This window comes from Ctenopharyngodon idella, chromosome 16 (assembly GCF_019924925.1).
Source record: "Ctenopharyngodon idella isolate HZGC_01 chromosome 16, HZGC01, whole genome shotgun sequence".
NCBI classification, from domain to species: Eukaryota; Metazoa; Chordata; class Actinopteri; order Cypriniformes; family Xenocyprididae; genus Ctenopharyngodon; species Ctenopharyngodon idella.
Window position 1 is genome coordinate 12845970 of NC_067235.1, and position 13423 is coordinate 12859392.

The window sequence follows — 13423 nt, forward strand, 5'->3', positions numbered from 1 at the left end:
CATATATAATATATATATATATATCCACGTGAGGTTATCTAAAATCTTTAGCACTGGTAATGTGAAAAATAATAACATAATGTTTCTTTTAGCGCTTTTATTTAAAATGTTCGACTTTCTTATTCAGAGAAATGAATAGGGCTACAATAGGACAGCTTGGCTTTTAAACATATCAAGACAAATGATTTGTCTTTATGCCATTGACCTGGAAGCAATAGTGTTTAGACTAATAAATCAGCCCGTCTATATGTAATCATTAACTTACCTCAAAGCCTTAACAGCTGTTGGAAATTAAAAACGCTTCACCCAGGACTGAGTGATATTCCAAGCAATCCATAATGCATTAGGCTAAAATTATAGTGATTTTTAACTGTCTGGGAATTTATTATGCGACATGTTCTAGAAGCTCTGCCCCTGCAAAGGCAATGTCAGACAAGATTTATCATTGCAGGAGCATCTCTGCGATATTATTGAAGTCTTAAATGAGTGCTAAATTGATGCTGAGTGAAAATGTAACTAAACTTTCAAAGCCAGTTTAGGTGAATTGTGACTGTATACATTATCGCTCATGTTCTGTCTGTGTTTGATCAATTGCAGATGGGTTAAGACAAGAGTGAGGTTTATATCTGGGTGTGAAGGCTAGATTTGAGGTTATAACATGCTTTGAAATGTTTCTTCTCATTTGTCTCAATCATTTTGTCTTGATATTACCAGACGATACAAATATTTAAGCCAAAAATATGTATCAATGCAACTTTCATGAAGTAAACTGTCACTAAAAGCCTTCCTTCCGCCGGGAAAAAATAGTCCCTGACCGTGAACAGCAACTGAAGTTACATTTTCACACCATTAGATGGCGGCAAAGACTGTCTTTATGAGTGTGTCAGTCAGTATAGCGAAGACTTTTACATTGAAAAGACTGAATTGTTGTGAACACGGAACAAGACGCAAATGACAAATGCTTTGACCAGCACTGTTAGTCATGGGAAAACCCCTTAACTGTTAAAAGGACAAGATAATACATCGGACCTTAACCTTTTCTAAACTTTTCTGAGCCATTTTGCTGTTTCTTTTAACTGGTCTTAAGATGATGTGCATCTTGAATCAATATTTTGTTACATAATGTACATTTTAAGTGTGGCTTTTATCTTTCTCACTTCAGGCAGAAAACGTGCGTTGGTCAGAGGGACAGTTGGAGCTGGAGTCTCAGCTGAAGACCGTGTGCGGTGATGTGCTTGTGGCTGCTGCTTTTGTCTCTTACGCTGGATACTTCACACAGCCATACCGTCACCAGCTCCTTCACAGCATACTGATTCCTTTCCTCCGAGAACTCCAAGTATGATTCCTGTTCAGCATTTCCATTATGTTTTTTTTTTTTTTTTTTTGTTACTCACATAATATAATTAAATAAGACTTGGGATAGTTTATTTGATATATTATGGCTTATTTGCCAACTCTCGTTTCTCTTGTAAAGTTTGAGGGGTTTTTTCTTCCTGAGCTGTCTACTGTAAAATCCTGTTACTGTACTACTGTGTCTGCACTCCAATGGAGCGTTGAATTGAATAGCATCACTGTCTGTCTTCCTCTCCTCACACCTCGTGATCCAGACCCCTATCCCGCTGACAGACGGTCTGGACCCTGTACTTGCGCTGACTGACCAGGCCACCGTGGCAGGCTGGCAGAACCAGGGCCTGCCAGCTGATCGGCTGTCTGTTGAAAATGCAGCCATCCTGATGTCCAGCCAGCGCTGGCCTCTGATCGTGGATCCTCAGCAGCAGGCCAGCAAGTGGATCCGAAACCTGTATGGGCCCAAACTGAGGGTGCTGCAGTATGGCCAGAAAGGGTAAAATCATTTTAGTTGGGTCAGAGGTTTTTTATTTAAAATAACATGAAGAAACATAAAAGGCTATTAGTCAAGAGGCTGATTTGTCTGGTCCTGGACTTCACTGTTAATGTTATTGTACAGGTATCTGGATGTTATTGAGCAGGCTTTGGCCTGTGGTGAGGTGGTCCTTATTGAAAACATCAAGGAGAGAGTGGACCCTCTCCTGGAGCCACTGCTAGGAAGACAAACCTTAAAGAAAGGAAGGCAAGTTCAACCATCTCTGTCATTTTTACTTATTTTATACCAGTGATTCTCTCACTGAGTGTATTGCAGTAAAAATTACTTAGAAAAATACTTTTGGCCTAGAGGATTTTGGCATAGATATTTAGGGATTTTATACTGAGCTCTGAAGAGCCCTATTTTTGTTCTGTGTAGTATGAAAACTAGAATGGAAGATGAATTAGGGTTGTGTGATTTGAATAGAGGTGGAGGCAGCGGTATTGATTCTGCACTCACAGAAGCTGATAAATGTGCATTTGTTTGCTCTTTTTCTTTATGTGTGTTGAATACGGATCAGTTTTAGGCAGCCAGAGTGTTGTGTTTTAACTCTGGGAGAACAACATTATATTGGGTCCTATCTAGGTTTTTCTTGCACTACAAAGGCAAAACACAGTAACTATGACAAAAATAGTTTTAAAATTGTTTTAATGTTGATTAATTTTGTATCAATTTGAATCGGAACAAAGAATACTAAATATGTAATATAATTACTGGGTTTTGTTTTGTTTTGCACTACAAAGGCAAAACACAATAACTATGCAAAAACTGGAACTGAGCAAAGCTGAGCTAAACCTGTCTGTCAAAGGAGAGATCATATTCTCAAAGACTTATACATCATTGATTACTCAATTTACTCAATTTTTAGTGAACGTCTACGCATTTGGGTTAACAGAAAAAAATGTAAATGAATTATAGAAGATATTGTTAACCTTATTTACATTTATATCCTTCAAGAGAATAATTTAAAATAATCAGGTTTTTTTTTTTTTTTTTTTTTCTCCAGGTATTTCTAAGATATGTAAATAGATGCAACACCTCATCTGTTTTTTTTTTCTTGTTTTTCAGTGTGAGTTATTAATTTTTCACCTCTTATCATGTCTTTCTAGTCTTTTGTCCTTGTAGTATTGTACTACGGGGACACCTACAGTCCCACTCTTTTGACCCATAACTGGGGCCCGATGTTTAATTTGATTACAAGTTTATTCCAGCGCCTGACCCACACACCAGTCCATTCCCGTGATTAATCCGGTCCAGCCACGGCAGCCATGATGGATCTGGTGCAGCTTCTCGGCTGAAGTTCATTAATAATTGGAATGTTGCAGAGTGTGAAGTAATGAATACTAATTATTCCTTTCATGTCTGACAGAGGAGCATGAGCCAATCCATCAGCTGGGACTTTAATTTGGTGAAGTAATGGTTCTATCAATAGTACATTAATTCCATCTTTTGAAGATATAGAGCCGGAGCGGACCCGGGCCTTGGCGGAACCTTTGGCATGAGAGTTCTTGCCGCTGGCTGACAGGCACAGGGTAATTAGGGAAAAATTAAAAGCCGCTACGTTTGGCCAGCCAGGCCTGATTTAATTGAAATGCAGATTGGGATAAATATTGGCTGCTGGGAATATCATCTTCCAGTTTTATTTAACGCCTTTGCCTGTGGTGGCTATTGGGAGCATTTGTCATTCTTTTCTGTTTGCTTCAATTAGGCAGTTAGTGAAACTGGTGTCTAGTGCGGGTGGAATACGCTTTCTGACTCTTTCTGATGTGTAGATGTCAAGCTTTTTTCACAGAGCATTGCTTAGTACGATTTAGTGTAGGCGTGCCCTGAATGCATGCGTAACACAATGTGGTGTTTCCACAGGTACATCAGGCTGGGTGATAAGGAGTGTGAGTATAACAGCGGTTTCCGTCTCGTTCTATACACTAAGCAAGCCAACCCTCACTTCCCCCCGGAGCTGCAGGCCCAGACCACACTTATAAACTTCACAGTGACCCGCACTGGCCTGGAGGAACAGCTCTTGGGGCAGGTGGTCACGCATGAAAGACCTGAGCTGGAGAAGATGAAGGTCAGTCACAGAAGTCACTTATAATATCTTATACACAATATATAAAGAGCTAAATAAATGTCTCAGGTTACGCATGTAACCATGGTTCCCTGAGAAGAGGAACGAGACACTACGTTCCGTAGAGGGCACTATGGGGAATGCCTCCAGCACGACCGATGTCTGAAGCATGAGTCTAAACACAATTAACTTGACATTGGCAGGCGGCAGCCCATGACGTTACAGCAGGTGCGGCCAAAAGCATAAAAGAGCAGCTGTGAAATACGTCATCCAATTCTTGCCTGAGGGAGATGTGTAGAAATACATGGCAAAGGGACGTAGCATCTCATTCCCCTTCTCAGGGAACCATGGTTACATGCATAACCTGAGATGTTCCCTTTCGAATGGGAACTCACGTTGCATCCCCTAGAGGGCGCTATGGGGAACAGTACACCCACGGTGCCATGCTGAAGTGATGAGTGCCTTATTGGCTGAGCTAAGTCAAAGACTAGAGTCCTCACCCCTGCACCAGCAACATTATAGACCGGAGCTTCTCAAGAACGGAGGCCTCAACAGGATGCCTCAAAGGGGGAGGAAGCCTAACTACATTCTCTTATTCAGGCCAGTGTCCAAGGAGGCTCACCGAGAGCCTAACACTCAGTGCTAACTGGCCCGCAAAGCTCTGCAGAGTGGAGACCTCATACAACATTCTCAAAATGAGAGGTGGCCTTGCAACACCCCACATTAAGGGCAGTAGCCAAGGAGGCTCCCAGAGAGCTTAACAACCTAGCATACTACCCTACCGCCTAGCTGAGCTCTAGGAGCGGAGGCCTTAATATGACAACTATCTAAAACCAGACGAGGCCTAACTACGCCCCACACTCAGAACATTTTGTTATGAGGCTCACAGAGAGCCTACAATCCACAGATGCTGTCCAAGCGGACCTCTGGCGAGGGGAAGACTCAATGAATGAAACTTTGTATAGCGAGAGCAGGCCTGACGACGCCTGCAGTAGAGGGCCAAGCTTGGCTTCAGCATGATGACTCTCTAAAGCGAGAGGAGGCCTAACTACATCCCATGCATAGGATACCATGCAAGGAGGCTCACAGAGGTCTCAATGAAGGAATCTCTCTGTAGCGAGAGGAGGCCTGACGACGCTCGCAGTAGATGGCCAAGCTCTAAGAGCGGAGGCCTCAGCATGTCAACTCTCTAAAATGAGATGAGGCCTAACTACACCTCATGCATAGGATACCATGCAAGGAGGCTCAAAGAGATCCTACAACTCGCAGATGCTACCCTAGCAGAACTCTGGGGAGCAGAGGGCTCAGTAAGAGAACTCTCTCTATTGAGAGGAAACCTAACAACAATACTCTGTAAAGGCAATAGGCAAGGGAGCTCAAAGAAAGCCTAATAACGACTTAAAGCCTAAGCGACTTTCTATAGTGAGAGGAAGCATAACAATGCTTCACAGTAAAGGCAGTAACCAAGAAGGCTCAAAGAGAGCCTAGCGACTCAGCACTACTTCCTGGTCGAGCTCTGAGGGCAGATGCCTAAGCATGATGGCTCTCTAAAGTGAGAGAAGGCCTAACTACACCCAAGACAGCTTACCAGAGAGGCTCACAGGGAGCCTAACTACTTGATATTGTTATCCAGGTTGGAGCTCAGTGGAGCAGAGACCTCTACAAAGCAACTCTCTATAGCGAGAGGAGGCCTAACAACACTCAAGCTTTCTGTAAGCCCCTCTGAACTTAAACTGAACAACTTAGCCTCTGGCTGCGTCCTACTTCTTACGCCTGTCAAGGAGGGTTTATAATAGAGCCAGCAGCTTGACACAATATTAGGCAGAGCTCAGGGGAGCAGAGGCCTTTAAAAAATACTTTATAGCGAGAGGATCCCTAGCAACGCTCTGGCTAAGTGCAAACTGGGCTCTGAACCACATTGAAAGGTCACGAAGCACTCGGCGCGTACCCTTACCATAAACATGGATTTTAGTAAGGGCACAAGGCTCTCGGCGTGTGCCCTTAAATAAGTCTTTTGACAATTTGGTGCCACTGCCTGCCGACCAACCAGCCCTCCTCGGAGGGGGGGAGTGACATACGTCCTGCCATACAGCTTAACATAACGATTGAAATGGCAGGATCAGAGTCTTCATGTGGATAACCAAAGAAAAACGGTATGGAAGCATCAATATATCTCTTTGCTCATGCAAACCCTTCACATTTACTTATTGTGAAAAAGGATGAATGCGGGCTGAATATAGTTTCTCCTATAATCTCCCTGTCTCAGATTAAAGAGAAAACAGAAGGCTCATAAGAGCAGGACAGTTATGTCGAGGCAAAAACAATTCTCGCAAAGTTTACCATAAGTGATCTCTTCCATCACTCGCGTAGTCCATAACTTCCAAACTCCTGAATTAATATAATAATTACTACACTCTTTCTGCCCGTAATTCCTCAGAATTAGAAACAGTACAGAGCAATACCAATATTTGAGCCAACAAAAGGAGCCAAAAAAGAAAAGGATCCTGTTTGACTCATCTGAGCTCTGCCCACAATCCACGTGCTCGATCCCGCCTCACTGCAATAGCGGCCGTGGGACCCGAACCACGGAGTACAGTTTCTCGACTCTCAACCCCCAAGAGAGAGTCAAGCCTGGGTGGAACCAATTACTGCGATCGCATCGCAAAACCATGCATTTAACCCCCTCGAGAGTCAAGCGCGCTCAGTTCAAACGTCAGATTCCTAATTTTTACAAAGAACCAAATGAGAACAGACACGAATGCATTGCTATGAGTGCCTTCAACTTCCTAGACAGCTGAATGTGCTTGTGCAAACATTAACTACCATCCCTCAGGAGAGAGCAGAAAGGAAATAAAAACTCCTTACCTGTCTCTTGTAGTCAGTCTCGTGAATGCATCATACCTAGGGCATACAGCTTCTTCGAAGGGTCGACAGCATTCCACCCAAATGCACGTCCCACATCCCTCCAGAATAGGGACGGCGCAAACTGAGCTTTCCATTGAGAAATCCTGTCAATGCACGCATTCTGCTCCCTCAGGAGCTAAACGCGCATGTTCCAAACTCACGTCCAAACTAGGGGTGCAACTGTACACGTATTCGTACTGAACAGTTTACAGGGCAAATTCCAAATGGAAGTGATCATCCCTATCATGCCCTACTCCCTTCAAAGGGCAAAGCCCTTAAAGTGGGGACTTTGAAGTGAGCAGGGCACGCACGTGCCGTATGTAGCTGTTTGGAAAGCTCTTGGCAAAGGGAGCAGCGTAATTTCCTCATTATCTTCAGCTGGGATGTTCCCGTGACAACGCAGCGCCGGCATAAATATACAATTTTCATTTTTAAAAGTTTTATATATATTAGTTTTTATATATTATATAGCATATTTTTAAAAAAAAACTTTTTAAAATGTATGTTGTTTATTTGCAACAGTTAGGCTAAAAAAAAAAAAGAATTATGCCGTTAAAACAGCGACATCTGCTGACGGACACTGTGCTGCGTTGTTACGGGAACATCCCAGCTGAAGATAGAGGAAATTACGCCGCTCCCTTTGCCAAGTGCATTCCAAACGGCTACATACGGCACGCACGTGCCCTGCTCACGTTTAAAGTCTCCACTTTAAGGGCTTAGCCCTTCAGAGGGATTAGGGCATGATAGGGATGATCACTTCCATTTGGAATCTGCCCCGTGAACCTTTCAGTACGAATACGCGTACCGTTGCACCCCTAGTACAAACAAATGGTCTCCTGAAGACAAGAAGAGGATGACGTATTTCACAGGTGCCCTTTTATACTTTTGGCCGCACCTGCTGTGACGTCATGGGCTGCCGCCTGCTAATGTCAAGTTCATTGTCTTGTTTAGAGTTATGTTTCAGTCACCGGTCATGCTGGAGGCATTCCCCATAGCGCCCTCTAGGGGATGCAGCACGAGTTCCCATTCAAAAGGAAACTACACTGGGCAAAGCAAAAGGCAATAACAGCCTTTACAAGGCAGAATAGTGTTAAAGTGTTTGGTAATGGTTAAATATTTACATTTATGCGTTTAGCAGATGCTTTTATCCAATGCGACGTACAAAAGATAAACAAAAGCAATGCATCAAAGAGCCAACAATACCATGCAATATCTGAAATCCTTGTCCTTGTGGGGACATTTTTTGGTCCCCATGAGGTAAACAGCTTATAAATCATACTAAGTGATGTTTGTTGAAAATGTTAAAATGCAGAAAGTTTTCTGTGATGGGTAGGTTTAAGTGTAGGGTTAGGGGATATAATATATTGTTTGTACAGTATAAAAATCATTATGTCTATGGAAAGTCTCCATAAAACATGAAAACCTGTGTGTGTGTGTGTGTGCGTGTGTGTGTGTGTGTGTGTGCGAGTGCATTGGTTTAAGGGTGTGGGGCGGTTAAGTGCTTGCGGAAGAGTTCCAAAATAAGAGAAATCCAAATACGATTCAGTATGCAAAAGTTTTGAAATATAATTATATAGTAAATATAATTCTTCCTATTTTTTTCCCCCATCACCATGTTCCCTTAGGGGCTTCATAAATGGGAGATTTTCAAACCTGAATCTTAAATTTTTATAAATAAATAAATTGTTATAATTGTGAATGTCCCCCAATTTGTTTTTACGTTGTTTTATATATTCGTCCTATTGAATACTAAATGTAATCTCTAAAATGTAATTTTAACAAAACATTCTTTACCAAGTAGTAACATTGTCCATATTTGATTACTTCAGTTGGAGTTGAGCACTCAGCAGAACTTGTGTCAGATTGAGCTGAAGAGACTAGAGGATGAGCTCTTGAGCAAACTGTCCGTGGCAGAGGGAAACTTCCTGCGAGATACAGCCTTAGTGGAACAGCTAGAATATACCAAGAACACAGCCAGACACATCCATAACAAGGTATGATGCTCACTGTCCATTTACCTCAGGTATGCATTGACGTCATTTTCCCGCCAGAACACGCCCCCTTAGCCGGAATGAGTGGCAAAAGATCCTGCTGCATGACTGGATTTAATAGGGCAATCTGCGAAAATGCAAGTAAAACACAAGTAAAACAAACGATTAAACTAAAGGTTGAACTTGATAATGTTCCTAGTGTTACAACTTACCAAAGATCCAGTAATTCATGGATATTGACATGGAATTATGTTTCCAGACATTTATATGTGCTTGATTTCAACCTGGGGAAATACATAAAGCAAATTTGCCTGTGAACGCTTTATATAAATACAATATACGTAGGTCTAAATCCGGGTGATCACTTATATGAATGATATCATCCAGTCCTAAAACTTGCATAGTTTTTGTCAGTGTTTATTTAAAAACACACACTTATGCAAAATATAAGATGGTAAATATTTAATTGATGAGTTGTCAATATAATATATAACAATACAATATATAAGGTATGATTTTACCCCAAAATTCAACATATTGACAGAAAATGATAACTGCAAATCCACGTTTCGCTGCCTGGAGTCCAGTTGTTTGTGTGAATTGCAGTGATCCATTTGCTTCTCTTTTCTGTAGCTTTCGGCAGTCTGTAAAAAATATACCACACATTTCTTGTCAAATCTATTTGTACAGTCAATTACAAAGCTCTTTCCCATTTTGAATGTGTTTTGTGTGTTTTTCGCAGCATTCACACTGAAAACCAATGCTGCCACTCAGTCTTTTTGCCACTCGGGGCGTAACCGCCGTATCCGGCCGATGGTCACGTGCATTCCGTCTGTTGTTGTTGTTGTTGTTGTTGTTGTTGTTGTTTGCTCAGGTCCAATGTGTTTAAAACTAAAATGGTTGTATAATAAACTGACAAGTGTAATTACAACACTGAAATATGGAAAAAACTACCATGATTTTGTATACGATTTTTGTATAATCGTTGTATACTTTCATTTGAGAACTTGCATCTCGTTGTATATCTCAACAATGGTGTGCTGTTTACACAGGCTATTGCAGCTCGAGAGAACGAGATAAAGACCAATGAGGCACGAGATCTCTACCGGCCAGCGGCTGAGAGAGCCGCCCTACTCTACTTCACTATTAAAGAACTCCACAATGTTAACCCCATGTACCAATACTCCCTCAAGGTAACACTACACTAGAAAAAGTGAAAATGTACAGTTGTTGCCCTGAATATTTACTGCACAGTACCTACACTACTGTTCAAAAATTTGGGGTCGGTAAAAGTTTTTAATGTTTGTGAATGAAGTCTGTTCTAAGAAATCCTCAAGGATGTCTTGTTTTAAGAAATCCTCATTGATGAAATACATGACTAGAAAAATAAATGTGGGGTATTGAAATCGGGTTTTGATGTGCACTCGCATTTTACTTTCGATTTCACGATCACGCATACTCTGTGAATAGGGAGCGGCAGTGCTGAGCGTGCATTTTACAAGATTAGACATTTGTCAGACGCTTAGGCTCTGTTGTACGACAAATCCTTCACCATGGTCTTGTCAGTAATCTCATCACTTACTCTCATCACGTGATTAGTGAACTATGATTCCTGCTGCACTACGTACGACTCTGCAGCTCGTGATGGATGAGCTGGATGGGATTAAAGAGACCGTTATCCAACTGAATTAAATGGTTTTTATTTCTATAAAAAGCAAAACGACAGTGGAGGTGTAAGTTAAACGTAGCGGTGGCATATTCTATCCTATTTTCACCCTCACACTCCGTCATGGCAATTAGCTTATAATAAGAACAAATATCTGTCAATAGGAAAATAAAAATAAACTGAAATCAAAGGGAAAACAATATTATTTTTCTGACCCCATTGGCAGATATTTGTTCTTGTTTTAAAGGAACCCTCCACTTTTTTTGAAAATAGGCTCATTTTCCAACTCCCCTAGAGTTAAACAGTTGAGTTTTACCGCTTTCGAATCCATTCAGCCGATCTCCGGGTCTGGCGGTACCACTTTTAGCACTTTTAGCACAGCTTAGCATAGTTCATTAAATCTGATTAGACCGTTAGCATCTCGCTCAAAAATGACCAAAGAGTTCACATATTTTTCCTATTTAAAACTTGACTCTTCTGTAGTTACATCGTGTACCAAGGCCGACGGAAAATGAAAAGTTGCAATTTTCTAGGCCGATATGGCTAGGAACTATACTCTCATTCCAGCGTAATAATCAAGGAACTTTGCTGCCGTACCATGGGTGCAGCAGGCGCAATGATATTACGCAGCGCCTGTGACCCCCTGCTTGCACAGGGAGCGTGCCTTGAAACCATGGAGACATTTGTGAGAGACGCTGCACTGTAAAAAGTAATACACTCCATCTACTCAATAAAATTGTGGCAACAGATTACAAGCAATATCATTAATTAAATTCAATATATAAGAATTGAGTTAGAATTAACCAAATTAATTCCTTAAAAATCAACCATTTAAATTGTGTAAAATTAGCAAACACCATTACAAAAACAGTCAAACAGTCAAACTGTCGAACTGTCGAACTGTCAAACAGTCAAACTAAATTAAACACTGATCACCATAATGGTGACAAAATATTTTCAATAAAATCAACATCTAAACCTCTGTTAATTCTTGTTTCTCTTTCCTTCAGTGATTCTTCTTGTTATCATCAGGTGTCTTCAATGTTGCCAATAAAAAATAAAGAGTTGTGAATTCATCTTTGATGTCTGTCTGTTATTCAGATATTTTTGTTTAAATTGTACTTGATTTAAACGGTTCACATTTAAGGAATTAATTTGATTAATTCTAACTCGGTTCTATTCGTTGAATTTAATTAATGATATTGCTTGTAATCTGTTGCCAAAATTTTATGGAGTAGATATAGCGTATTACTTTTTACAGTGTGCGTAATATCATTGCGCCTGCTGCACCCATGATACAGCAGCAAAGTATCGAAACTCTTTGGTCATTTTTGAGCAAGATGCTAACGGTCTAATCAGATTCAATGAGCTATGCTAAGCTGTGCTAAAAGTGGTACCGCCAGACCTGGAGATCGGCTGAATGGATTCGAAAACGGTAAAACTCAACTGTTTAACTGTTTAGGGGAGTTGAAAAATGAGCCTATTTTCAAGAAAAGTGGAGGGTTCCTTTAAGCTTAAACTCACTTAAATTTGATTATTTTGTTTTTTCAGAAAACAAGTCTTAATATCTTAAGTCATTTTGCTTCTCAAGTAAATGTATCTTGATTTAAAAATGTTTTTATATATTTGTAATGGAAAACAGGACAAAAATACTGAGGAAGATGTCAATTTACTTTACAGTGAAAAAAAACACAACATAATACCAGTAATATAAAACATCATATTAGCAATATCACCATTTGAAGGAATTCAAGTGTACCTGTTGAAAACAGTATTATCATTGCCGTTTTTCTCAAAGGCAGTTATAGGAGTACTAATTGTACTTCTAGTTTCAAAAAGATTTGTTGGATGTGAATGAATGAAAATTGTTATTTGTAATTCCAGACTGCATCACAAGTCAGATTGTGGATTGATATCATTCAGATTTTTCATCCAGCTCCTTCTGTTTGAAGATCATGTTTTCAAGTAATGTTGCTATTTTGAATCATCTTTTACAATTCAGGCCTTCAACAAAGTGTTCCTCAAAGCTATTGCGAGAGCTCCATGTGATGAAGACGTGTCGGTGCGTGTTTCATCTCTGACCGAGGCCATCACCCAATCGGCCCTTCAGTACACCTGCCAGGGGCTCTTCCAGAGGGACCGACTTACCTTCCTCACCCACACCGCCCTCCAGGTGAGTGGGACGCGACACCGGCAGAATAGAAACACCTCCCATCCACCCACCACCACCTCCTCCCTTCCTCCTCCTGCACTTTGTCATTCACATCAATCACTCCACATTTCTGCCCTTACATTAAGTTCCATTAGGCCCTGTCAGTGGAGTTGGGTCTGTTCCTATTGATTAACTCTCACAGCCCAGGCACCCCTCTCCCTCAACTGGTCAGCTCTGACAGGAGGGTGGGCCGTGGTGGCAGAATGCAAATACCTGTCAGGACAGCACCTGTTTTCCCTGCTGCTGTCTGTCTCCACCGCCTGTCCTTCACACATCCACATCAAACAGAGTAAAGCTGTTCCGGGACCTGCTTGTCCTTCTCTGATGGATGGAGACATCTGTATTTAACAGACCTGAGGTCTAATGTCCTCATTACTTTGCGCCTCTGGTGTTTTATTTAGATTCTTCTGACAAGGGGCTCCATTGAGGCTCAGGACCTGGAACTTCTGTTGCAATTTCCTGTAGAAGTTTGTCAGAGCAGTCCCGTCAGCTTCCTGTCTCCACAGGCCTGGGGTGTCATTAGGGTAAGAACTGTCTGACTGGAAATCACTCTTTTTCATGAGTTCCGATGTCATTTAGCATCGCCTTTTAGATAATTATCAGTCAGAAGCACCTTTTTAACCTCTAAATAAGTTTTTCAAACTATTTAATGTGAAGGACCCCCAAAAATATTGTGTTATAAAGACATGTTGTATACTAAATT

General features: G+C 41.2%; 1 protein-coding gene across 1 annotated transcript in view; it reads left to right on the plus strand.

Moving 5' to 3' along the window:
• Positions 1-13423, plus strand: part of LOC127497465 (dynein axonemal heavy chain 11) — a 79830-nt gene that overhangs the window by 50043 nt on the left and 16364 nt on the right. The window contains exons 63-70 of the mRNA XM_051865939.1: positions 1163-1336; positions 1608-1843; positions 1967-2089; positions 3746-3950; positions 8681-8845; positions 9895-10035; positions 12511-12681; positions 13122-13244. Coding sequence (XP_051721899.1) covers positions 1163-1336; positions 1608-1843; positions 1967-2089; positions 3746-3950; positions 8681-8845; positions 9895-10035; positions 12511-12681; positions 13122-13244 — 1338 coding nt within the window. The remainder of the gene's footprint in view (positions 1-1162; positions 1337-1607; positions 1844-1966; positions 2090-3745; positions 3951-8680; positions 8846-9894; positions 10036-12510; positions 12682-13121; positions 13245-13423) is intronic.